Source organism: Empidonax traillii, unplaced genomic scaffold (assembly GCF_003031625.1).
Source record: "Empidonax traillii isolate 1590-97213 ecotype Southwest subspecies unplaced genomic scaffold, ASM303162v1 scaffold374:size1477467, whole genome shotgun sequence".
In the NCBI taxonomy this organism is placed as follows: Eukaryota; Metazoa; Chordata; class Aves; order Passeriformes; family Tyrannidae; genus Empidonax; species Empidonax traillii.
The window spans coordinates 844,329-871,824 of NW_020955567.1; the positions used below are offsets into that span (position 1 = coordinate 844,329).

Consider the following 27,496-nt stretch of genomic DNA (forward strand, 5'->3'; position numbering starts at 1 on the left):
CATTTAAAACTTAAGTATTTAGCTAAAAAATGTAGCTTGGAACTACGATCTATGAGAGGACCACAGTGTTCTGACCAGAGAAGTAGCTAATAATTTCAACTACTACATGGATTTCAGCTGGTTAATCCAATATTGAAAAACTTCCCTAAAAACAATTACACAGGTCTCTAACACCATCACTGTCCCAAGAGGACAAAGACACGCAATAGAAGTTTTGTGAATTATCCAAGACACTCAGAAAACACCTTGCTCTGATTTTTATATTACCAGATGCCTAAAGTATCAACACTGCTGTAAATCTTACCAAGCTATAGAAGACAATGCTGGACAGGCTATTGGGTAAGTCCAGCATTTCACATCAGCAGAGTTGTAAATATGACTTATTCTTAGGGACATAAGTCATCTTCTGAGAAATCATTGTGTATTTTATATACTTCTTTCTGAATCCTTTGTACCAGAGTGGGAGCAATAGATCCTGCTACTGCCTAATTAAATGTGAATTACAAGTTTCATTAAGTAAGTTCTTTCACATGCTAAATGCTATTCCTGATATGTTATAGGGGTGAAAACAAATCCAAACTATGAAAATAAAATTTCCAAGTAAAATCATATGTGGTTTCTGCAGGGAGAAGCATAATTTTAAAAGTTTAGTCAGATCAATATATCTAGCTTTCAACATGTGTTAAAACCATGCACAGAAGTCAAAGTGCATGCTGCAGTAAGATTTTGTGCACATCTGCAATGTAACTTGACAGGGAATCGGTTTCTTTTCACACTTCAACATTTCACTTCTGTGTATTTTTTTGCAACTTGCTGAGAACGAATGGCAAGCCAGATTTGGCAGAAATTACTTCAGTCCTTTGAAATTGAGCTCTTGAAACTTTTTATGGAACTGGATTGAAAGAATCCTAATTCCATCTGTCTTTGTTGAGATGGTGATTCCTAAGCACGGAAGAGTTTCCTGGTGAATAGTTAAGTTCAGCTGGGAGTGCTGTAAAATGCTTTAGCTAAATCTAGACTTTGCAAAAGCCTGACTAACCTGGCAAAGTTTATACTGCTTTCAGAATGTCAGGACTGTAAAAAAAGAAACAGCAGGAGGTAGGAAGAGAACTAAGTATCAAGGCAAACTGCCTCCTCAGAAATTAAAATGGCAACAACAGGCTGCCCCAAATCTTCTAATGTTGTGGGCCGGATGCCAGTTTTGCTCTTCCCTCATAAGGCAGCTGTGGCTTGCAGGGTTTGGGAGGCTTGCAAGTGGATTGTGTGGGCAGCTACAGCAGAAGCCAATATCCAAGTCAAATCGACACAGGCTCTCCTTGAGGCTGCCCCTTGCCACTGCATACAGAGTGAAACAGCAGGGTAGTTTCCTACTCTGTTTTCTGAACACCGTGTCTTCCAATGCCTAGAAAATATTTCCAAGGCAAATGGAGAAAATAGTTACCTGTGACAGGACCCCAGCCTGGCCAGAGTGCACAAATCTAATTTTCCTCTCCTTCCATACCCTGCCCTTTCCTGGAAAAAGATACCAAAGCCTTCCTGAGGCCACCTGTGGGACACTCATTGATAAAGTGGTGCAAGTAATACTCATACAGCAAGAGTCTGCACAGTGCAAGTCACCACAAAATTTTTTGGTGCAAGCTATGCATAAGAAGTCAGCTTATAACAGATTCGTGCCTCACATCATGTAGATGCCATGCCTTTCATTTGAACTGTGTCCTAAGCTCCATGGTACACAAGGCAGCAGGTGTAAGCCAGAATAGTTTGGGAATTGTACAAGAACATAGAAATTAAACATACAGTCAAAACTTAAATCCCTCCTGCAGAGCTGGAGCTCTGCTCCTAGTTTGCTGATTACCTGTGCTACTTCTATCATTGCTCTTTTGTGGTGCACTCAATCCCCTCATCCATATCACTGATAAAGATATTAAACAGGATAGACCCCAACACTAAGCCCTGAAGAACACTACTAGTGACTGCCCACCAACTGTAATTCCATTCACCACCACTCTCTGGGCCTGGCCAGCCAACCAGATTTTTACCCAGCAAACAGTGAACCTGTCCAAGCCATGAGCAGCTCAGTACCCTTGGATGGATCCCATCTGACCCCAGAGACTTGTGTGTGTCTAAGTGGTGCTACAGGTTACTGACCATTTCCCTTTGGATTACAGGGGCTTCATTCTGCTTCCTGTCCCTGTCTGACAGCTCAGGGGGCTGGGTACTCAGGGAGCAACTGGTCTTACTACTAAAGACTGAGGCAAACAGTATTAAGTACTTCAGACTTTTCCTCATTCTTTGTTACTGTGTTTCCCCTCACATCCAGTAAAGGATGGAGAGTCTCCTTGGCCCCCATTTTGTCACTACTGTATTTATAGAAACAGTTTTTACTGTCTTTTACAGTAGCCAAATTAAGTTCTAGCTGGGCTTTGGCCCTTCTAATTTTCTCCCTGCATAACCTCACAACATCCTTGTAGTACTCCTTTAGTGCTTCTTCAAAAGGTCATAAACTCTCCTGATTCCAGACAAAGCTCTCTGTTCAGCCGGGCCACTCTTTCAGCCCATGGGGACAGTCTGCTCCAGTGCCTTTAATAGTTCCTTCTTGAATAACGTCCAGCTTTCCTGGAATCTTTTCCCCTTCAGGACTGCCTCCCAAGGGACTCTGCCAACCAGGCTCCTAAACAGGACAGTCTTTCCTCTGGAAGTCCAAGGCAGCAGCTCTGCTGAGCCCCCTCCTTAGTTTTCCAAGAATAAAAAACTGTATCATTTAATAATTGCTGTGCCCGAGATGGTCTCTAAACATCACATTAGCCACAGTCCTCCTCTGCTCTCAAAGAGCAGGTCTAGGAAGCTAGCTAGCTTCCCTACCTTCCCCAGCTTCCTCACCAGCCGTGTGAGGAAATTATCTTCTACTGAAAATTAAGAGGAACACCTAATGGCTAATATGTATGCTTCCCATTAAGTAACAGGAAGATTAGTAAGAAAAGTTTTAAGTACAGGTGGGATTCATCTTCATGTGAATTGTTCCAGGGAAGGAGCTGCAAGGGAGAGATCCCATGGCTCAAGGATGGAAAGGTCATCTGACAAAAGGTAGAGCTACTGTAGAAGAGGAGTTAGGGAGACTTTGATTTAGATCCTGTGCTTGGTATGTTACGTAAATTTTCTGCTCTGGCAGTAAGAATGTACTCAGAACTCGAAGTGGGGAAGGCGTAACTGAGTGCTGAGCATGTCATGTATGTTTCATGCACCCCATTTTTTAAGTTTTGCAAGCCAAGAAATGTATCTTCATGTTTTCCAAATGCCTGATGCAAGCCAAGATACTCAGTGAAGGAAAACTTTCTTATCTTTTAAAATAAATTAAGATATAATAAATCCAAATAGAGAGCAAGTATCTTCCAAGTTTGCAGAACCAAACGTAAAGAGAGGTAATCACCATGTGAATACCATCTCTACTTACTGGATGTATCTGGGTGATACACATGCAACAGCTTTGCAGGTCCATGGCTAAAGATTTGTTTGTCACACAATTTCAGGCTGCATTCACCAGAAAGGATCTGGGCTTGAGATGCCACTTGTTTTACTCTCAAATCATTTCATACTCCAGATCTGAACAAGGAATCTGTGCTTTCCTGTGCTGTGCTCTCCTGTGCTGTGCTCACCAAATTTTGACAGATAACACCTCTTGGGCCTGACTGTACTTTATTTATCACATGTCCAAAAGATAAAGAGAATTTGCTAGCTACTGCTCAACAGGGCTACACATGTGTCCCAGAGACCAAGTGCTCAGAGGCTGCTCTGGTTTAGTGAGTTCATTCAGCTATTCTTCTATACCATGCTTGCTTAAACTCACACAACCTGTTTTAGCTATGCACAGGGAATCTCTTGAAAAATAGTATTTTCTGTCTTATTTAGAACTGATCTGGTTCCCAGTGCTTTTTTAGTACAGCAATAAGAGCAGAGCCAGAAGATGGGTGAAAGGCCACTCACAGATGAAAATGGGAGGGAAAAAAGGGACTGCTTAAACACACATTGCAATTCATGGGTTGAACCCTGGAACTACAGATGAAACCTGACATGAATTGTTAACCCATCATGTGGTCGACTGTTCTCTTTTAGGCAGCAAATTGTCCAATGCTACATGTGTTGAACCTTCCAATCCAGAATATTCTGTGATTTGGTGTGTTGGGCTAATATTTCACAGAAATATGCAACTTGCTAATCATACTTTACTGAACTACACAGCTGAGATTAACACATTCGTGGCCTCTCTGGCATGAGAAATAACCTTGGAGGAAACCAAAACCCAACTTTGTCTTCAAAAACTACTGTCTTTGACCATCTTTTTCTTGCTGAATACCTTTTATTCATGCAGCACAGCTGGATGGACAAACTCCACTTTCCCAACTGCTGAATTATGGTTTTCAGTGTCTCAGGCCATTGGGAACTCTGTGCGAACTTGATCAGTGAAAAGAAACACAGAATAAATCCTTAAGTGTGAATAAATGTATGAGGGGTAATTGGAAAGGTAGATACTTCCAATGCTCAAAAGAATGTGCTGTCCTGGGGATACCTGTTTCTTTCCCTCAAAAACATGATAAATATGTATTTCTGCATCTTAATATTACAACAATGCATAGTACCTTCAGATGTAGCCTGGGATACAACAGGCTACATTCTGTCATCTTCTGTGGCAAGAGGCAACCCCAGTCTTAAAATGCACACAGGTAAAATATTTGCATTAATATCATGAGATAAAGGCCTTCAGATTTGTAAGTACAAGCGCTCAAGCTGTGGAAATTGTTAAGCTGAGAACAGATAGAGAATGGAAATGTAGCAGGGCAAAATATCAGACTCATCTTGGTCTTATTCTTCTTCATGCTTAAAGCCTCTGCTGTAAGACAGAAAGTCAGACTCCATGGGTCCCTGGCATGGAACACTCATCAACTCTTAGGTTCCTATTCACCACAGCTAACAATATCTTAGTGCCAATAGAGTAAGTGCCCAAACTGTACCAGGGCCAACGCACTCAAGGATATGAAGGAAAGCATGGGACATCCAAACATCTAATTTATACCTCCCAAGGTATTCCTTAGTTCCACAGCATTTAAATCAGCATTCCCATTTCCTGTCTGAGGGCACAGATGATTTCACTTGTCTAGCTAGTTTTAGCTTTGAACTACCCTGATGTCCAAAGGGTTATGCCTCTACTACTATACAAAACTAAGGGACACACTTGCTCCAGAGAATCTTGCAGGGAATATCCCCAAGATTAGACTGGTGAACAGCTGCTTTGAAGTAAAAGTATTTCTCTGCAAAACAGGGAGATGCTTTCAGGTCTTTGGGAACAGCATCCAATTTTAACTTTCTGCATGTGTGTTTGAACTGCAAAATGAGACATCTTTGCCGCATTTCATCGTTTGTAAGCAAATAAATAAGAATACACGCAAGGAAGTAGAAATGGATTAAGCCACCCTGACAAAGAATGTTTATGCCTGCACAAAGCATTGTCCCATATCTCAAGGAAAACATGATTAACAGTGCCGAGCTGATCTTAATCAGATTTATTATGACAAATGTTGAAAATGCAGCATGTATTTGGGGGGGTGGGTAACTAAAAGGAAAATAGAAAAAAAAGGCCAGATAAAAATGCCCAGAGGGAGTGAGCTAATGACTATCTTCCCATTACCTCATGGGATCATTAGGTCGACATGATCTCTCCGCGGCCAGCACCGGAGCCACCTCCCCGCCGGGATAAAGGCCAGCGGCCTTTCCTTTGCCCTCCCGTCCCCTCCACACAGGTGCAGCCCCTGGACGGGAGGCGCCGGCCCGCCGCCATATCGGGGCGGGCATCGCGGGACAGCCACCTCGGCTCCCCGCCCTACCCCCCTTCCCCGGGGGGCTACTGGGCAAGGCGGCATTGTTGGCCGCGTCCATCACTCCTCGTCCCCGGCTGACATAATGAATGCGCTTGGACACACCTTCCAGCCCGGCGGAGAGGCGCCGCGTCTCCACGGACAGCCCCGCCGAGCTCTCCGCTCCGCTCCCCGCAGCCCTCGGGGAGGCGCCCCGCCAGCCCGCCCGGCCCCGGAGCCCGGCGCCCCGTCCCAGCCCAGTGAGGGGCCGCGGCGGCCGGGCCGGGCTGGGCCGGGCCGGGCAGGGCAGAAGGGGTAGAAACCCTCGCTATGCTGCCCAGCGCCCTGTACTGGGACCTGGTGGGCTCCTCTGCTCTCCTCAACCTGCCGGCGACGCCGGGCTTCGGCAACCTGGGCAAAAGTTTTCTCATCGAGAACTTGCTGCGGGCCGGGGCGCCGCCGAGCCCTGTCCAGCTCCGTCCCCTCCCCGCCAGCCCCGTCCCCCTCAAGCTGTGCCCCGCAGCGGAACAAATCAGCCCCTCAGGGGCTCCCTTCCCGACAAGATGGGCTTTCCAAGTGCTTAACCCCTCTGGGGTGGACGGCAGCCGCCCGCCAGCGCGGGCCCCGCCGGCGGAGGGAGGTGGAGTCTTCCTGCCGGCAGCCACAGGTGAGCGCCGGCCCCTTCCCGCGTCCCGTCGCCGGGGAGAGGCACGGAGGGGCTTCTCGAGCGCTCGGCCCCGCGCTGCGCACGGCGAGGACGGTCCTACGAGCCGAGCCCCGCGGGGTGCCGTGCCGCCGGGGCGCCCTCCCTGCGGCGGGGGCTGCACCGGGGCGCGGGCCGGGGACACTCAGGAGCGGGCGGGGGTCGGGGGTGCGGGCGGCCGGGCAGGCGGCGCACCTGCGGGTGCAGGCGAGCGCTGCAGAGCCCTGCGATGGCAGCGTCGGGTGCTGTTTTAAACGCTCTTAATCGCAGTACTTGCAGGTCTCGTCCCGCAGCCTCAAGGGGTGGTGAAAGCTTCGCCGCCAACAGGCGCGCCGCGAAGGTCTGAAACCCCAAGTTTTGGGAGAAAGGCAAGCGGTCCCGTCCCCCGGGTGGCGATAGCTGGGGAGGCGGCAGCCCACTCGGCAAGTGCCCTGTCCCTGGGGGACTGCATGGCCTGAAGGACCGTGCTCCTCCAGTCAAAAGAAAAACGAATTCAAGCAGAGCAGGCAATTGCCTAGAACTTTTGGCAAAACCAGGGGCGGGAAACAACAAAAAAGACTTAAAGCGATGTGAAAGGTCCGTCATGGGCCATTCGGCCCGGTGTCACACTGAGAGCCAGCGCTCTGCCGGGCGGTGGGATCAGCTCCCCACCGCCGGGGGACCGCAGGAACCGCTGTCATTGAACTGGAAACAAACAGGTTTACAAAACACGTTTTGTTTCTTGAATGTGCCAGTTTCCATACAATTACACTTTGTCTGGGCATGAGTAACGTTATAAAGTATTTTAAGAAATGCGCACTTCTGTCAGTCATGGAACTGATTGAAGTAGTATTCAAAGATAATTCATGAAATTCGATATTAGATTCACCATCTATATTGTATTTTGCCTTTCTGTTTTACTATATCCATTTATTCCAATCTTGTGTGGTATTTTTAAAATTTTTATTTATGATCATGCAATTTTAAATGTACTTATGGACAAGACGAATCGGGCTTACTGAATTAAGTCTTTAAGGTGTGAAACCAAAAGGCTGGTTTTGGAAGCAACAGTTGTTTTCTTCTCGAAGATAATTTTACCCCAATTAAATCCTACAGACTCTTCTGCAAGCAGTTTTTGATCCTGTAGCGTGATGTACTTTAAAGGTAGGCAGGAGAGAGTTAAAAGTGTATATTAACATTTCTGAATGTTCCAGACCTCAGGTGCTAGTAAGTGTTATCTTAAGCGTATCAGTTATTTAAACATGTTTGTTTTAACCAACTATAGGCCAGTCTAGGAAAGAGGACAAGTATCATCTTCCTGGAATTAGGTGCATATTCTCCAGGCTCCCCTTGCCTTCCCCTTATGCTTCCCTAGGAAGAAACATTCTAGAGAAAATGCTACATTTATTTGTAAAAGGAGAGATAGCAGGTGCCCCAGCACTTTTCATTGCTAAAGTTTAAAAAAAAAACCCAAACCAAAAAGCTGTAGTAAGTTGTTAAAGAAGTTCCTGAATGTTGAATTTTCCAACTGCTTGCATCCAGGATTAGTTCTTTCTTTGATTTACTTGTAGTGGTACTAAAATTGTGGTGGGTCTGCCCAGTGGTTTGGAGTCCAATCCTATGTTTCTTCTGATTCCACAGCTCCCAGTGATTTTGGCAAAAGCATTAGGCCCTTAAATTTGATCAGGAAGAAAGACCAGGTTTCCTCATGCATTGTGCCCTCAGAAGAAGTTTTCCTGTGACTGTACACATGCAACAATGACTTTTATATTCTAACAGGGATCTGCTGATTCTGATCCAACTTGCATGTCCTAAAGTGATGAGAACCCTGAGGTGTTTGAACTTTCGTACATTCGTATTAGATTAGAACTGCTGAGGCAGAGTTTGTGGTTGGTAGAGGCTGTCTTCTGTCTAGTGTAGTTGTACACTGGGGTAACTGCTTAGACCAGACACTTGCATTTCTGAGTAAGGCTGGGGTGCCCAGGCTGTGTGTTATGTTTCTTGCTTCTGCAGTGATAGGGCAAAAGAGTGTTTTGTCAGAACAAGAATTTTAGCTTTCAGGGACTGGTGAAGATATTTTAACCAAGGAATTTGTACTAGGTAGAGGGTTTTAATTTACTGATTTTTGTGACTATTCACTGTTTTTTGTTTTTGTGGGTTTTTTTGTTGTTGTGGTGGTTTTTTTTTTGTTTGTTTGTTTTTTTTTTTTATGAATCAACTCTTTCCTATTTGGAGCCCCCAAATCACATGGTGTTTTGGAAAATCTTTGTCTAAGTCTTTAATGAGACTATAGAACATTATAAAGTAAATATTTTTTTAAATCTTTTCGAACTTTCATAAATTTAGGTTGTGCAGGGACTAAAAGTCCACTAATAAACTAGCTTGGCATAACCTAGGGATTTTAATTTAAAAAAAAAAGCTATAGAAAAGAGAATTGAAACAATATCAGAATTTTTGGAAACAGTAATTTAAATTACTCATGTAGTCCCAGATTCTGGTGAGGTCACCAAAAGCACTCAGGAAGGAAGAAATTTAATATCTCACTGGGGACTGAACTGAATAAGCTGAACCTTTTTTCCTGTATCTACAGCACCTACCAAGGACAGGCATGAAGAAAGCACTCCATTTTAGGATACCATTTAACACTCCATAAGTGCTAAAGAATGTAAATCCTGCATTCTTTCTGCAAAGTAGAAAACTCTTATCCATTGTGGCAAAGGAGACCAGGTGGGATGGCATTTTTGGGCTGGGCCATCTGGTCATGGCAATTTTTCCTTTTGTAACTCTTCAACAACAGAGTTGTATGAGCAGGTTTCCATTCCCATAATTTACAGATTTCAGAGGATTTAGCTGGATATTTCAAGTGCCTATCTACATGAATATTTTGAGTTCTGCAAAATCAAAAACTGAACAAGTACTCAACGTGTGTCATGTCTTAGATGCATCATCTAATGAGTGCACTTGAAATGATTATCTTTGTGTTGACTGTAAAATATTAAAATAATTACTTTGCATCAATACATATATTTTAAAAAATGAAATGTAATCAAATCATAGGTTTTTAAAATTAATTTAGTTTATTTTCATTTAAGAGTACAACCTTGTGTGTTACATAAAACTTAAGAAGCAAAAGCAGAAGAAACGTTAATGCCCTATGATAAACTCACCTTCTGCAATGGTGTTTCATTTTGTACCAGCTTGGGATTCCCACAGGCTTTTTTACACCTTGTTCTCAAGTGCCAGTACTGTCCTAAATTGCCGCTTGCTAATTTGGGTTTTAGTCCCTTGTACTCTATCCCTATTGTTATCTTTTGGATAAATTAGAAGACTTGACAGTTTTCTTCAGTGTTTTCTGACATAGAAAAGTTGTCTAGAGGCTGCTGAGGTGCTGTCTGTTGTAGCACAGGTGCCGTGAGGTCCACTCCCACATATTTCCTAATTACTTAGTTTCTGGAATTATTGTCTGGCACCGGCGCAGAGTGACCTCCCTGGGAAATGCAAAGTTAATCTGCTACCTGAAATAATGTTTCTGAAAATCTCTGCTCTTCTCACGTAATTTGCCCTGGTGGAGGATGACAGTAAGTGCTTTACAACCTGAATATGGTCATTAGTGCTATGCCCATGAATATGGTCATATGTCGAAAGGAGCAGGCTTTTGGCTTTAAGTTTGCCAATTTTGATATTGCCAATTTAATTTTGATTGATTAACAGAGAAAGAAACTTGAAAAATGGAACAAAACAAATAAACATAACCGTGACATAATTCCATTGCAAAACCTGCTGAAAAATTTAGCTTTGGGGATTTTTGCCTAAAGCATCAGAATACAGTAGAGCAGAAGGAAGGAGAGTGCATGTAACACAGAAGAAATCAATTAGAAGCAGTATATAATAAACATAAGTTTGATTTATAATAATAAACATCTGCACTATAGATGTAGCTTTTCTCTCTGTACCATCTGGGTACTTTACATTTTGATGCATTTATCATCACATTGTGCCAGTGAGATGGGAGAGATTTCTACTGTGTAGAGGAGAAGCTGGAGCACAAAGAAATGAGGTGGCTTGCCTAAGGTAGTACAGAAAATGGGTAGCATTGCAGGGAGATTAAACCAAGCCTTCTTCTGCAGGCTAGCCCTTTGAACCACTGGCAGTTTTCCCCTCTCATGTAGTGACAGCATTTCTATCATAATAATAAAAGTAATACCTATATGAATCAATTTTTATTGATTCAATTATCAATTATTACCCATTTTTAATAAAATCTCTTGTGTTCCTTTATGACAACCAGGAAATAATTAAATTACTGAGGTTAAGTGATTCTTTATTTTCTTTCACTTTGGCCCCCTTCTTAGTGAATTAGTGCTTATCAATTATTGATTTCAAGCCGGGATGTGTCCCCAAGTGACATGTAACTTTCAGTAAAATAAAAGGCAGGAAAGAGGCCACTGTTTTATCTTGGCTCCCTCTAACTTGGACAATAAGTTGACTGACAAGTCTTAGGATTTTCGTGTTTTGTTGGTGTTTTCTGGGGATAGAAAATTTCTATAGGGTAGGGAGATCTCTTTGGCAACTTTTCTTATGCCATGGTTGTCAGGAGCAGTGAGGCACCTTTATTGTTTTAAAAGTTTGTCTTTGGAGGCAAAGAATTTTCTGTAAGTATCAGAAATCAGAGACTCTTTTCAGCACTTTTCCTCCTTCCAGTTAACTTTGTGAGCCATTTAATAGAATGGGTCTGGGATGCCCAGCATATCTTAAGAGTGGCTGCAAAATGTCTTTTAAAGGACAAATTGTTTTCCTCATTGTAAGGTTGCCAAAGCTAGACTAGTGCCAGCTACTCTCCAACCCAGCCACTAGTCTGGCTGTCTGTGCTCAGCAGGGAGTATGAGCATTAGCTGGACGATGCTCCTTCCTCTGGTGACTTGCTGTGCCATCTCTGAAAAAGGAAGGGGATCCTGAGTTTGGTCCTTAGCAAGATTTAAGCACTGCCAGAAGATTTCAGAGCTGCACTAGGGAGACAAGTGGTGGGGTTTGTATAAGAGCAATTCACCAAGGGAAAACCATGGAATCCATCATACCTACAGTTAGTGAATTAACTTCTGTAAAATGTATTTTGTATTGCAGAATGAGCTGGTCTTCTGCAATCTTGTGGTATATTCCTCATGTGTTTAGAAAACGTGATCATGATAAGGATTAATCTCATTAGGCAAATTCGCCTTGAGTGCAGATTTCAGGTTTCATTATACTGTGATTTTTTTGTGTTAACAAATTCCCCTGAATTTTGGAAGGTAAGTTCTCTGCCTCCATTTCCTACTGAAAGTGTTTTGCATTCTTGTACAAAGCAGCTCTGCAAAATAACTCTTAATCTAATGTTTTACATGTTATTTTTGTGGTCAGTCATGGCCCATAGCAGGAGGCAGATATTTTTTTCAAAATAACTGCAGGTATATAAAGCAGTTGGAGGCTGTTTCAAATGTCAGATACATACACCCTGATATTTATAAAGTTAGGCACCTAAATATTTTCAGTAACCTGGGCTGTGTTTCTTGGAAGTGAGTTGTCACACTGGAGAAGTGGCCTTTGCTTTGTGCTGAAAATCTTATGAAAATTTCTCTTGAAAGGCTGCCTTTTTCTGCTGTTATAGCACGTACTTCTCTTGAGGTATTTTGTATGTATATTGAGGATTTTACCTCCTTCTCTTGAACAATTTGGTGTTGTTTGCCCCTGAAATCTTGTGACTTGTTGAATATCTTGAATTTCAACTTTAAGAAGTATTTCCTTTTACCAATGTAAGATGACAAAAACCTGTTTTAAACCTCACGTATTAAAAAAAAAAAAAAAACAACAAACCACAAAGTAGAAAGAATTCACCATTTGTTATTTTCTCATTCTAACAATGTTTCACTGATCTTGAGACTTCTGTCTGGTTGGAACTAGCAATACTGCAACAAGTAAAGACTGGTCCAGGTAGGAAATTTTAGCTAATCAGTGCATACCGCTGAAATAAACAGTGTGTTTTGGTCTATTACAAGATTTTGAATTAGGGCTGCAACGATGAAAAACCAATGAATTGTCGTCTTGCACCTGAATTTTACTGTGCTTGAGGAAATAATTTCTAAGCAAATTGTAATATGTTAAAATTTAAGAAAATAATTTTAGTGCCTTTATGGCTGAATTTTATATTTTTACAGGGTCTTTATGGCTGTACAGATGATTGTACTTTTCTGACATTACTTATGAAGGATAAAAAGAACGTCAGAGTAATTCAGCTGTTTAATAAAGAGTCAATTTCTTGTCTAATCTATAGTCAGTACAGAGAGATGCCCCCAGAGGATGACACAACTTACCTTCTCATGTGTCTGTTTTAAGGTAGTGAATTGTTATATGGAGCTACTTATCTCTTCTCATTGACTGTACAGGAGACCTAGACAAGGAGCTTAGGCAATATATTGAACTTTCAGACAGAGAGGTGACAGCGATGCCGCTTTTGACAAGAACTGGTAATTGTAAAGTGCTGGGGTACACTAGTGCATGGGCATATGGGAGATAGGCAAAGTCAGAAACAAGGCTAGTGGTTTCTGACAGCTTTCCAGATCCCCATCTTTCTTCTAAATAGCAGAGCTGTATAGAAGGCATGGAGAGGGTAGAAAGCCACCTTTACTGCTTACACCATGAGATCCATGGCTTACACCATGAGATCCATTGGCAAATGATGGTTTGGTTGTTGCTTTGGGTTGTCATAGAGGTGAGATCAGATACCAGCCTGAGGCAACTAACTGTCTTTCCTCAGATGGAGAAAACCACGTACAGCAAATTATACCCCAATAGTAAGGCACATGAATGATGCCACTGAAAATTGACAGTGATTCATATGGTTTCAGATAATCCACAGTGTGACATGGTTGGCTATTACACTGCTTTAGGTTTAAGGAAGCGATGATCATGCTGTTAGCACATTTCAAGTCCTTTTTGGGCGCTACTCTGCAAATTTTTGAAAACCCCAGCACGATGCATCATAAAAGTGCAAACCAGATTCTAGCATCTGCCTTTTGTGTAGGATTTAGAAGTATATATTTGAACTTCAAAACTCTTTACATGAATGCTTGCCAGTATTTTAAAACTGATCAGTATATGCTGCCCTGGTCTGCCCTTTTGTCTCGACTTCCTTTGAGCATTCAGGCAATTGTGGTTTATAGGACTAAATGGGAAGCAAATAGACAGTGACTTTGGGAATGCAGGAAAGCCAGCTCTGAGGGGTGCTGCACTGCAGGCTGTTGCATTAAGTTTTGCCAGGTCTGTGTCATGGTGATTGCCTTTGGTAGGATATGGCAATGGCTGTTGCTTCATTCTGGTGGCCAGGGGTTCGTTTCTCTTTAGCTGGTTGAAATGCTTCGAGGGGTGCACAACTGCTGCTGGAATGTTGCACTCTATACACAGTAACTGCTAGGGACAGAGCTGTGACTCATTGTGAGATCCAGGACTTGTGATTCAGGAGCAGGAATGTGGCTCAGCTGGACCGCTAAGCTGGCAGAGCCTCTGCTGGGCTGTTTGCAGGAAACTCTTTGTGACATGAAACTTTTCCTGCAGCTTTGCACAAGCCTGCTTTAATCATTGCCAGGAAAGGAAGTAGGTAGGAAATTGCAGTTTATCTGTGCCCACATTGTGGGCACAAACCATCCAAGTTTCTCAGATGAAATTTGATAATTTTACTGATAATATTTTTTATTTTCCTGCCAGAGCTGGAGCCTGAGCATCACTGTGAAAAGCAGCTCATGTGGACTTAGCAATACTTGGAGAGTTAAAATGTTCATGCAGCTTGAGGTCTCTGGTCCCATCCTTTCTTGTTAGCTGGCTATAGGCAGTTTCCTGAATCGTTCTTTGGAGGTGTTCCATCTCTCTTCACAGGTCAATACCACATTTTTATCAGTTATCTTTAAAAAAACCCCAACAGACGAGCAGTGTGTGCAGTGAAGAAGCCTGTATGGATAAAATCAGAAGTTTACCATCAGTTTCCTTTTCCTCAATAGCCATTTTTCCTTCACCCTTTCCCCCTTTCCTGATGAATTATAGCCTATACTGTTTTCCGAGTTACTTCACAACAGTAGAATTGGGAAAAGCAAACAGTGCCTTTAACAATAAGCCATTTTATAAGTTACATATCTGTTGAACTGAGTTGTACTTAGGAACCTTACTCTCAAAATGGTGGATAGTTGGAAGGAAGATTTCTGATCCCACTGTCAGCATGATATTTTAGAATGGAATGGCTTTTGAATTTAGAATATCTTCAAAGCGGGCAGTATATTTTAAAACATCAGTATCTCAACTGCTCCCTTGAGTTTTAGCACTAGGTGAGCCTGAGGTCCATTTGCATGTTTAGTATCATTTTATTATCTGTTTGTAAAATGATTTCTGTTCACAAAGCTGAATGTAGTGAGCATTATTACTAAAATTTTGCGTGCAGCAACAGTGTCAAAAGAACTTACTTTTTGTGAGAAAAAAATATTTATTTTATTTTAGATATTTAATCTTTTTGTCTTTGTGATCCAGTACATTTTATTTTAAGGCATATTGTACAATTTTTGGAGTGACAAAAGGCACTTACAGCATACTTTGATATTTTGTTTTCATGCATGTGTGATGTTAAACCTGGAAAGACTGACTCTTGTGAAACACTTAGTTCTGCACAGTCTCAGTTTTTATGAAATGTAGATGCAAAGCAGAAAAAAAATGTAAATGTCCTGAATACAGATTATTAGGATTTAGCCTCTAGTTAATGTTACTATATGTGTTTGGGAGAAACAGCTGCCTTTTGGTTACCATGCACTTCATTCTGGCCAAAAAATTACAAAACTAATATGCTGATATTTTAGCAATTTTCAGCCTTATGTGGACAGCAAGCAGTGTTTGCTTTAGGTCTCTTGACCAACAAATATTGGTAGCATTGCCATGAGATATGTGAACAGAAAATAAAAGCATAAACAGTGCTTTGTTCTCAGCACTGCTAGGTATTATGTCATTCCTACAGCTACAACCTCAGTATAATTCTGAAATGCATATATATTAAATATATAATTTTTCTCTGAGCAATAGTTTGTGTTGTTTTTATCAAAGATAAAAAATATACTTGGATATATTAGGTTGAACCATTAATGTTTTTTTCTATGTAGAACTCCCAAGATAGAGTTGAGTATCGCTGTATTATGTCATATTTTTTTACTGGTGTAACTCTATATAACTGCTAAACACTGGTTTGAGTGCAACATCTTCAGTGGACCTGACCTAGGGATGTAGTTTGATATAAGTACTGTAGATTTCACTCATGTATTGGTGTAACTGGAGCACAATAAAGAAGTTTATGAACTAGACATGCTAGACATGTTTGCTATAGACTTAGAGAGACATAATGACATATTCCTCAGGGTCTAGTATAAATCAGTCTGCAGAAGTGGTCTCAGGAACCTCTTGATTCAGAGTTACATGAAGATATCTCCTACATCTTATTTTTTAAGCAAATATTCTGCCTTAAAGGGATATGTGCCATGCATGCAGAAAAGACAGCAACTGGTTGAAGGAATTAAGTGAAATGCCCAAGAAAGCCAGACTCATGATTTCCTTTGACTTGAGCAGAATTGTGCCAAAATCTCTGCTGTTTGCATCATGATGCTATGCTAATGCACGGAATCATTGCCAGCAACCAGCAATTTCTGTGGAAATACGTTGCTTGTTCAGAGTTTGCTTAAGCAAAATGTCTCAAGTTTTGACCTTGGTCCATCTTCAGACCTTTATGCTAGCAGCTTCCTTGTTGAGAGATTTAGTGAATGGAGGAAACCTGCCCCTTCCTGTTCCTGTCTTTATTTGTAGGAGCACGCTGTCTATCTCAAGTAATAGCTTTTTCAATTCTGATTAATCTAAGTGTCTCCTGCATATATCTCATAACCATTTTGAGCACCACATTATCAAAACAGAGCAAGGAGATGGACAGAGTTGAGAAACCACAGCATGGACTATCAAGGACAAGCCAACAGGTCTGCCAAAAATTTTATGGCATGAATAAGGTGCTGGAACAATGGTTAAAGGGAATAGGGTATTGTGGCAGCCAAGGAATATCCAAGACATTTGAAAAGGAAGCAAAAGAATGGAGTGTGACACCTTCGGTATACTAAGTTGTACTTTTAGAAGTGGAGAGTTTTACCTGACTGTAAGGGAAACTTGATAATGGCATGAGGAATGTGTCTTCCAAGGAAGGGAGGAAAAGCTCTTAACTTGGGATTTTGGGAACTGCAGCAGATAAGAGATATTGTCAATAATGAGTACTTGTGTCCAGGAGGATAGCTGTTTTTATCTGGCAGGTCTTTATCTTCTGCAGCTCCTGTGCTTCTAGAGTTAGTAGAATCCTTTTGAACTTAGACACTACACCTTGGATACATAAGTAATATTTGGCTTCATGTTCTTGACCATTTTAAGTTTCTAAGGACAGGTTACACATTTGATGGTCTTTTGCAGAAAGAAGGTTTAGAATGCTAATATATATAAATCATTCCTTTTTGTAAATGTTTTGCAAGCATATACCTCAAAAATAGGCAATTAATTTCTTTTGGAATATGTTTATATTTCATTACAAACAGCAAGGTTTCAGTGAAAACCTATACTGACAAAATGCTTATCAATCAGCAATTGCAAGTAAATATTTTGAATATTGTTTAGTTTAGACTTTTGTAGTAATAGTTGATTGCTCTGGAATAATAGCAAATTGAATGGTCAGAAAACTTATTTCAACACCCTAAAATGTACTGGGGAACCTAATTTTGCGTGATCTTTATTTTTAATTCTAATTGAAAAACCTTTAAAAATTAGCAGCATGGCTTAGACATTTACCTGTTTATCTACCTTTCTCCCTGATTATTTCTTGGTTTTTTTTTGCTTGAGTATGCAGTTACTTCTTTTTCTAAAAAAAGTTAATCGGGTTATTTTTTGAGAGTTTTGAATCAACTACAGAACTGGGTCTAGAGCCACTTATTTTCTACCTAAACCAAATGAGGAGGGTGACATGAATGTTTTGATGCTGATCACATTTTGTGAGTGTACAGTTCTAGCAAGCATGATGCTAGGTAATTAATCTTAATGGAGAAGCTTGTGAGACTTACAGAAGAAAATTAAGAGATTAGTAGATAATGAAGACCTTTCCAAGATGCAGAAGCACTTTTTAAACATAACGGAGACTTTTGATTCATTGGTTAAAAAAAATCCATAAAAATTTTACCAAGTGTTACCTAATTCTGTGGGTTGATGCTGCAGTTTTTTTACTGTGTGAAGCATAGCCTTCTTTAGCATTTGGTTTATTTAAATTTAGAGCACTTTTCCAGCAAGACGAAGCTGACCATCAGACCCTGTAGCTTGGGCCTGTAGAGCTCAGATAGTTCATCTTTTGGCTCTTTATTCATAAAGGTTTCTTACTGAAGACATTACTGGTTTGAGTACTATAAACATCATTGGAATACAAACTCATTTTGTTTTTCTAGGATGTCATGCTTACTAGAGTTATTTTAAATAACTTTTTCAGATTTGTTATACTCATTATTTCAACAACATATTGAAACAATATGTTCAATACCAATATTTAGGGAAAATATCCGTAATTACAGCAATTACAGGGGTAAATTTCAAATCTACAGAACTTCGTTCTTATGGTAAATATTTTGTGTATCACAGCTAAGCTACATATGTAAAATAAGTTTGCTAAATTACAAAGCAGTTACTTGATTTATCATTCTTTGCCTTAAAAATATCACCATCTTGAAAAAAGGAGAAGGAACTTGTGGGGCAGGACTTTACACACTGACTTTTTGGAGAACTGTTGTTATGAATATCACCAAAGCTCAATGGATAATCAATTAGATCTATGCTTTCTTTGCAGCTCTTTCCAAACACGTTTTTCTCCGAGCCCCGCCATTCTACTCAGCATGCTGCGGTGGGTCCTGTCAGCACCCTGCATCCCCCACTGCTTTTCCAAGTAAGTTTTTATGCTTCATCAGTAATGCTTGAGTTATTCTGTAAACCAAAGCAGCAGGATTTAATGTGTTCTGGAAAACTAATTGGTGATGCAATGGCAGCAGCTAATTCCTTAGTAAAATCACAGCAATCCTATTCAGAGGGTTTCCAAAGATTTATCAAACTTAAGTACACTGAGCAATTGTGAGAGGTTTCTAATGGCATTGAGACACTGAGACAGAGCTAACCTAGGAAAGCTCCTTGTTTTCAGTTAGCTAGAAACGATTCTTTAAAACCAGTAACTCTTCTAAAAATCGGTGTCAATAAACATTTGCAAATAAGAAAAGAGCTGAAGGATCATAAAATGTGTGCTGAATTTTAATGTTTGTTAGGGACAAATTATGATTCAGGAAGCCCTAGCATTATTTAAATACAAGTAATTCTTCTTGCAGCAGTCAAATGTGTGCACGTTTAATTTGTTTTTCTTTTTTAGTCACAATGTAAAAAATCAAAGGAGTAGGTTGGAGAGAATTTTGACCAGCGTGCAATATCTGTTCAGAATGAAGACCTAGAATGCACTTCCATTTAATCCAAAACCAAATTTAACCTTGATTGAGAAGATTGCCTGCCACAGTGTAAAAACAGACTGTCATAATTTTTTTGTGTTTATGGCTCAGGAATACAAACAGAAGGAACATTTCCTTGTTCTTCAAAACAGAAGCACAAATCACATGTCAAATCCAAATGAAAATTGGAGCTTATACATGCTTCAGCATATACTTTTTCATCACAGTTGCATTCAAATCCTTCCTAAGTACATGCTTTTTATGAATGTTTCAGAAGGGCTGTTGCTAAGTTGAATGATTCTTGACAAGTGAGGCAGCAAATGCTGGCAGTTTAATGAGCTGCAAGTTTCTGAGCACCTCTTTAGGGGGCTGACACTTTCCCACAGAGCATTTTACATGGCCTCGGCTCTCCCACAATGGCTGACAGCACCATGACCAATCACCACTTTCACTTTACTCATCCACACGCGACCTCACCACAATTTTTCACTGTGCAGATGAACTTTAGGAACCATTTCACATTGAAAAGGCCTGGGCAAGGGTCAGTTGCCCTTTTGTATGGCCATAAAGCAATACTCTATGTGCCAGTCTTTTCTCCTGTCTCACATTCCAAGGGATTTTCTGGACACCATTTAAAGCACTTGACTGAAAAATAAAGCAGTGAATGAAACTGACTTTTATAGACTCATTCTAGCTCATCTTCCCATATAACCCTGTCTACCTGAAAAGGGATTTAGTGGATGAGCTGAGTGTATACAGGGACTTGGTGAATGCATAGGCCCATTATCAACTGTGGGGATTGTTTATTAACCAGGACTGATACACTACTATTTTGGAAGTGACCTATTAATTGTCCATTTAACTAGAATGTATTGAGTTCTAATGAAAAAATGGAAACCATGACTAAAGCTTTTACTTGCTCCTTCAAGGTGGTCTCTGACATGAAGGCAAATGAAGATTGTTCCACAGATTAAGAGGACATTTATCACTATATATTAGGATACAAAGGAAAGACTTAAAAAGAACCCAAAACTAAGCAAAAATCAAACCAGAAACATAGGAAATAGTTGGTAACAGAGTCATAGTTATGTCAGCAGAACACTAAACCTTTTGATGCACGTTCAGAGTGACAAGCTGCAAACTGACGTATTTAATTTTACTGTAATTCTTGAAATGTATAAATGACTGTCCCATTGTAGTGAAAAATCCTTTAATTCACAAAATGAAATTTAGTTTTTGTGTAACAGTTGGAGTGCATTTTAGAATATGGATTATTCTTAAAATAATTCTCTAAGCTAGTCAACTTGGGATAAGTTTCAAATTTTTTGACCAAATGTCTGTTTGCTAGTGCTTGTAAGCATCCTGCTCATCATTAAATTCTGTTTAGTTAATCTTCTAACTGTGCCTTAGAGTGTGTAGATACTTCCCTATTAAGTTAGTCTAATACAGGTGTTAAGCTGTACCCTACATAGTGCCTGTATGGGAATTAATTGGTGCCTTGAGGCTCTGGCAGGAGGTTGTTTCCTTGCTGATTGACTGTTAACAATCAGCCAGGCAAGACAAATTTTAAGGGGTCACATAATCTGGCATCCTCTGTCCTTGGCTGACAACTCCATTGTGGAATGGACGCCAGGAGGCAAGGACCAGCCCTGTTATGCCTTTTCCCTTGCTGGTGTCTCTCTTCCCGCAGTGGGGATGAGAGAAGGTGCCAGCTCTTCTGCTGCCAGACTGTGCCTTCCAGTAAACCTGAGAATGGCTGACAAATCAGCGGAAACTGCTCAGCCACTGCCTGGAAAAAGATAACTAAATTCATCAAATTTGAGCAAGAAAGGGAGAAAATACACTTGAGGAAGAAATGCCCCCAGCTTGCCCCCAGCTTTGTGGGCACGATCGGAGCTTGGGGTGGGGGTCATGAAGGGGCTATGCACTCTCCAGAGAAATATGAACCTGGCTTGCCCTTTGCAGAAACCTCCATTGTGGCATTTTGACTTTTGTTCTGCAGATAGTTTTTTTGGTTTGGATGAAGTCTTACTGTACCTCACTGTGTAATAAATATCAAGACATTAACCAGTAGGTTATGATTTTTTTATCTGATCTCAGATATAATTTTGAAAATTGAAATGCATTTAGGATTATTTATGATGTAACATTGTAAATCATAATAATTACTTTTTATTACAGGCTGTTACGATGGACAAATATAAAGACCAGTTCTTGAAAAAAAAATTCAAGAAAAACATTGACAGAATGCAATGGTCTCCAAATCAGTAACATTTCATAGTGGCAGTGTATTTTAGGGAATAATCATTCTACACTTGGTCAGCTTCTGATTTTCTTTCTTTCCTGGTCACAGCTGGAAGCAGGATGCAGGGCTAGTGTATGTAATATCAAATCAGTCAAACATACACCACAACAGTAGTTAGTCAACTTTGTAATACATACACATATACACTTCAGTTTCTCATCATTATACTACAATATCTTCAGTATATGTATGTTTGTTTTTCTGTGGGTCTTTCAAGACAGGTATACCCATGTGTATATATGTATAATATACAGAAGTTGAAGTGTAGTGTAGCCCCAAGAAAGAGTTTGTGAAAGCTGCATCTGGATTTAATTAGTATTTTTAAGAGCACTATATCATTTTGACAAATGTATTTAAACTCCCCCCATCCCATTACAGCTGACTAGAACAGAGAGACTTTTTCACAAAAAAATGTGAAGTCTTTTAGAGAATCCGCTTTTCACAGGGAATTTGCAATTGGCTTTGATACAAAAATTATCAGATCCTTGATAGAAATTGAACAGCAACACACCTTTCCAACTGCTGTAACTATAAGCCAGGACAGCAGTCTACGCCCCTTTATGTGAGAAGGTGGACAACAGGAGGACAGCTTGCATCTTTAGAGTCAGAATTGCCACTCCTACCGAAAGATTGCAGGTGTCAGTGGTTATACAGCCATGACACAGGTTTATGAGCCAGAGAGCAGCTCTTTCCTGGCCTGCTTGTATCTGCCCTGGTTATCACATCCAGTGCCTGGTGATGAGCCCTATTCAAATGGCCCCTGGTCCTGCTCCCTGGGTGAGTATTTGAGGAAGCTGAGAGTAATGAAGGCATACCAAGGCTCACCAGGGACTGCTCTTCATACACCATATGCTTAGAGAGAGCATGGGAAAGCACTATGGCTTTGGGTTTTATTTGATATGAGGAACACAGGAGGTTTTTCTGGATTTGGATTTTCTGTGCTCTTTGTGAGGCCAGTGAAGGGACAGTGCAAACACCTCTACTTCTCCGCTGCAGCTCTGTCCTCCAGCTTTGAGCTGTTTTCCAGGGTAGGATTCAGTCTAGGCATGGGTCAAGGGGATGTGATTGGATTCGTTGAAAAGTGCCCTCCCTGGACTTGCTATGAGATGTCAAAGGATTAGAAACCAGGCTGAAAGGAGTAAGTCCAAGTACTCTCCAAATCCTCTAATAAAGAAATTGCTGTGGTTTCCAGAATTAGTGAATGACCAAGGATTTTCTGAGAAATTGTTCACTCTGAAAGCCTTAATAAAAAAAAACTAAAGAAAGCCTACTTAGTTTCTTTGAATCAGTATTGGAGACCACTTTTATCTGGTTTTACATTTCACACAAGGATAAAATAAAGGAAAACTTACTGGAATTTACTCAATAATGATGACAGGGAAAGGAAAGTGGAGAAGTTTCTCCCTGACTGTATTTGAATTTTTCAGTAGCATGGGCTCTGTATTAATGTGAAGTCATCTGATTTACTTTGTACCGTGTCAAGGGGAGACTCTTGACTAGTGACAACACTTCTAGATCCAAGTGAGGGTTTAGTCCTTAATGAACATGACTGAAGCATTACAACACACTTATAACACCAACAAATCAAAACTGGGACAAGAGTCTGCAAGCATTATAATGAACAACATTTATGTGTTTCTCAGATATGTGCTAGATATTATAGGAAACTCTCATCTATTTCTACTAGGAGAGGAAAGTGTGCTGCCTCTTCTGACCCAGGAGTCTAACTCCAAGTCCCGGAGAGGCATACTAAGAAGAGCTGTCTTTTCTGAAGATCAGAGGAAAGCTTTGGAGAAAATGTTTCAGAAGCAGAAGTATATTAGTAAAACAGACAGGAAGAAACTGGCCCTTAACCTGGGTCTAAAAGAGTCTCAGGTAAGGAATGATATAATATCTGTGGCTTTCTGTCCTTTTGGGGAAAAAATCTTTAAAATGACTTTGAAGGAGGAAAACTGAACAGCACGGGGCAGCCCTGAGCTCTTCCGTGGCACAAAGACCTCCGTAAATCATTGGCAGTTTTAACCAGCAAATGCTTGAACAGTTTCCTGGTTTATTTCCTCTGTTTATACATTCAAAAAAGGATTGCTCCATTTTCATATGAAGCGGAAGAAACACAACCTCCCCATTTCATTTCCTACTCCTGTTTTGCTGTCTGGCAGAGCCCTTTTGGGAGCTTTAGGGTAGGGAACTATGCTCCATCCCACTGGTCGACAGACAGTGATCTAGTCAGAAAACAATGGAGCGTAGGGTTCTCCTGCATTCCTCTGAGTGCCCTTTGCACTGGCAGATGAACAGATAGGGACAATGCAGTCAACAGCACTTACTCTGAAACCATTCTGCCCCAAGAGACAGTCACCCATCCCTACAGAAAGAACTTGGTTGCACAAGGAAAGAGATCTTCAGAGCTGAGAGATACTGTAGGAGGAAAAATCTTTTATCGTGACCTTCTAAGATACTCCCACTTTACTTATCAATTCACCTTTCATAGGGTTTTTCACATGAGTCTGAGCTGGCTTCCAAAGAGCTGTTCTGACAGAACAGGTACGTTAACAGTGGAGCTGTAGTAGCCCTATATGGAATCTCAGAGGCCTGACCTAGCTGCAGATAAAAACAAAGGAAAAGTACTTGAAGGACACAAAATCTGAAAGAAACTGGAAAAAGTTTGTGAGGGCATGTAACAGTAGAAAATGAACATGGTACTTGCTGATAGATAGGATTCTAAAGGTGCTGGAGTAGGTACAGCCCTCTAGATTACAGCTGACAGACTAAGAGCAGGACAGTACAATTTTGTTTCTTTGTGTGCAACAGGAGTGAAAGTTCTTAAGATATAAATGGCAGAAGTTGTCTGGGGGACAGAAAAGCCTAGGAATGGTGATGGGATCTTTATCTTGGAGATTTTCAGAAATTGATAAGGCTCTTGTTAATGTGATATAACTGCAATTGGCTCCACTTTGCAGAGGAGGTGAGATCTGGTGGTCTGCAGTGATTCCTTGCAACCTGATTGACTCCGTTGCAAGCACTGCAACAATAAACCAAAACAAGCATAGTGTGGTGTTTCTCAGTGTGATGAACAGAGATGTAATCTCTGCAGGAAAACTATTTTAATGAAAATGTGCAATTGCACTCACCAGTGTGCTGCCTAAAAATTTCCCAAAATATATTCAAATGTCTAATATTACAGTTGTTTCCTTGACTTTATTTTCTGTGGTCGTGTTATTCAAGAGAGCCTGGGGGAGTGAAAAACAATGGAATGATATACAGATAACTACTACTACAGATAAATAATTTAATGATAGTGATAGAGCAGATGATATCTGTCTCTTTTTTTTCCCCTCTTGAAAAGAACAGCAGTTACTATGAACATTACTTCTTCAGTTTTCTGGCCAGTTGTGCTGAAGGAACAGTACCTGCCATCTAAGGCAATGATTCTCAAACCTTTGAAAGCATAGCCCCTTTGTCCTCCTTTCAGGTTTCTGAGTACCAAACCTAAATGCAAATGTTTAAGGGAAAATAGAACAGGATCTGAATAATTTGATTGATCACCCTCGCCTTTATTCTCTTTATGTAAAACCACTTTCTAGATGTATATTCCCCCAAGCTTTCCTCAGCATTTCATAAATGCCTTTGAATGCCTGTGTTAAAGAGTTGCAACTCAGAGTTTTTGAAAAATTGATTTTCTGTCAAAAGCACACGGATTCTAGGCAACTCCTGGAAAACTGTAGTCAGGCAGACAAAATGTCTTTAAATCCTCACTCCTGTGTCCTATGTCTCAACACGTATTTTGAAGCTATATGGCCAAGCTGGTTTTAGCTGTGCTTGTAAAAGGGACAGTCATACTTCTTACAACCTCTTTTAAATAGGGGGCTTCACATTGCTAGTAGTATCACTTTTTTAATGATGATGGTAATTTTCTTTGGGAATTCTTTTCTGTCTAGAAGTGTGTTGCTATAGGAAACTGCTCCATCCTTAGCCACTGGGCTGTCCATTTTCCAGTCTAAGCCAAATAATCACCTGTTAGAGGTGGTGAAAGTCAAGGAGAATATTTAGCCCAGTTGTAGTAAATAGTGATGAGAAAATCCTCAAATAAAGTCAGTCAGCTAGCTTCACTGGATTCATACTATAACAATGAATAAGGAAGGAATGTGAAACTAAGAGAATGGAAAGAAAAAAAACCATTTGTTAGGGCAAAGTTGTTTAAAGAAAAGAATTATAATAAACTTTCATTGATTTGCAAACAGGTGAAAATTTGGTTTCAGAATCGAAGGATGAAATGGCGAAACTCCAAAGAAAAAGAAGTGCTTTCAAACAGGTGCCTCCAGGAAGAAGGTCTTCAGGAGAACTACCTCTCACGATCCACCATGAATTTAACCTCCCCGTGCCCATCTGTATGGGAAGTGTCTGAGGAGCAGGCAAGTCCAAGGTGGAGGGAGAATTCTCCAGGAAATTCTGAAAGACTGGCTAGTACACAACCACCTCCAAGAGCAAATTCATCACAGAACCCACTGTATTTGTACCCTGACCAAGACACTGCAAACAAGGCAGTTACATCATCAATGTAAGGAAGTAGGGGCAGTTTGTAAATTGAGTGGGAAAGTACAGGCTTCTAATGAGCAGTCTTTTAAGACTAACACTATATTTGAACATTGTAAAGCTAACTAGTTTATGACTCAAAAATTTGCTAAAGTCTAACACCATTAAAATTACAAACAACTAATGAGAAGTATTCTTCAATACTCAGTTTTTTCTTGTGTTTTTTTCAGTCTTGTACTTACCTTAAAAGTGAAATAGGAGCTGATGGTAAGTAAAATGAAGTGAAGAGCATGAAGCTGTGCCCTGATTTATACATCTGCACTGTATGTGATACTCATTAAAAACACACTGATAGAGAATCACTTTTATCTCTCATTGTAGTCAGACCAATTAATTTCTTTTTTTGCATGAGGTAAGAAAAACCCTGTTTCTTTCAAGACAGTAAGTGGTTTTCATGAAGTAACACAATAGATTCATAGGGATAAACATAAGCATTTTTGGTGTGTATTCTCCATCTGTCCTCACCTATGTCAGTATTCTATTAATGCTGAATAGCATGGTCACAGATCAGCTGATAACCCTGGTAAAGTACACAATACTAAAGGGCAACCAACCTACCCTATAAAATATTCTGTGTTTAGTAACTTTTATGTGAATGAATACTGGGAAATGCTATTCAATAACTCCTGTCTTTTCTCCCGTGCATGAACCTTACAACTTTCTTAACTCTGAATTTCAGTGGCTTTTGTTGGGGTGTTACTGCACTCTGTTGTAATCTCTTTGGTATTTCCAAACTGTAACAACAGTATGCAGAATTGTAGCCAAAATGCACTAAGCAACAGACTCATAACTGGAAAAATTGCCACTACAACCATCTCAGAAAAGTGCTTATGGAGATGACGTACCATAGCAACCCTATTCGTGACTTATTCCTGTTTAAGCTGGTACCAATAGGGATATATTAGCATATGTCTGTATCAAAGACAGGACAGTATTCTGTGTAATACAAGTAGCCTCAAATAATATTATTAAAGCTACTTAAAATTACTGGCTTGCTTCATCCGATTTAAGGAAATCACTCTATGAATTTAAGGTTTTTTTTTTTTTTTTTTTTTTTTTTTTTTTTTTTTTTTTTTTTTTTTTTTTTTTTTTTTTTTTTTTTTTTATTTGCAAGACTATATAGCTCAAAATGGGAGCAGAACACTGTTTGTCTCTATCATACATTTATGGATGCATTTGTTGAGAAGAGACACTAAAGGTTTTATGTTACAGGCAAAACCTTTTGGAGAACGTTATGGTTTTATAGGGACTATTTGCTTTCTGGCATTCATATCTTTTATAGGCAAAAGAGATGATTAGGACAATATAGTCTGGCTTTTCTCATCATACATGCTATGAATGTTTCTGATTATTCTTGCCTTGAGCTCCAAATCTTCTGAATTGTATTGCACATCTTTCCAAAAGCCATACAATTGTTATTTAATGTTTTACCTTTTGATAGGTGATCTACCATTCCCCTTGTTACATTGTACATTCCCCATGTTACATTCCCCTTATTACATGTGGGAGGTGAAGTTTAGAT

At 40.3% G+C, this 27,496-nt stretch overlaps 1 protein-coding gene across 2 annotated transcripts; it reads left to right on the plus strand.

Annotated features, from left to right (window-relative positions):
* The first annotated feature begins 6,111 nt into the window (after positions 1-6,111).
* On the plus strand, positions 6,112-26,961 carry DBX2 (developing brain homeobox 2). Of its 2 annotated transcripts, none has more exons than XM_027892930.1 (4): positions 6,112-6,513; positions 18,440-18,535; positions 23,072-23,259; positions 25,623-26,961. In XM_027892930.1, the coding sequence occupies exons 1-4, from the start codon at positions 6,177-6,179 to the stop codon at positions 25,941-25,943; spliced, it is 942 nt and encodes a 313-aa protein (XP_027748731.1). In that variant the 5' UTR covers positions 6,112-6,176; the 3' UTR covers positions 25,944-26,961. The 2 variants fall into 2 exon arrangements, with proteins under 2 accessions (XP_027748731.1, XP_027748730.1); XM_027892929.1 differs by having other exon boundaries at positions 6,141-6,513; positions 25,641-26,961.
* The last annotated feature ends 535 nt before the right edge of the window (positions 26,962-27,496 follow it).

Bases quoted from the DNA above. Each gene is read 5' to 3' on its own strand.
- DBX2 (XM_027892930.1), top strand. From the start codon at position 6,177: ATGCTGCCCAGCGCCCTGTACTGGGACCTGGTGGGCTCCTCTGCTCTC. The intron at 6,514-18,439 runs GTGAGCGCCGGC...CTTTCTTTGCAG, and splicing joins CTTCCTGCCGGCAGCCACAG to CTCTTTCCAAACACGTTTTT. The intron at 18,536-23,071 runs GTAAGTTTTTAT...TATTTCTACTAG, and splicing joins ATCCCCCACTGCTTTTCCAA to GAGAGGAAAGTGTGCTGCCT.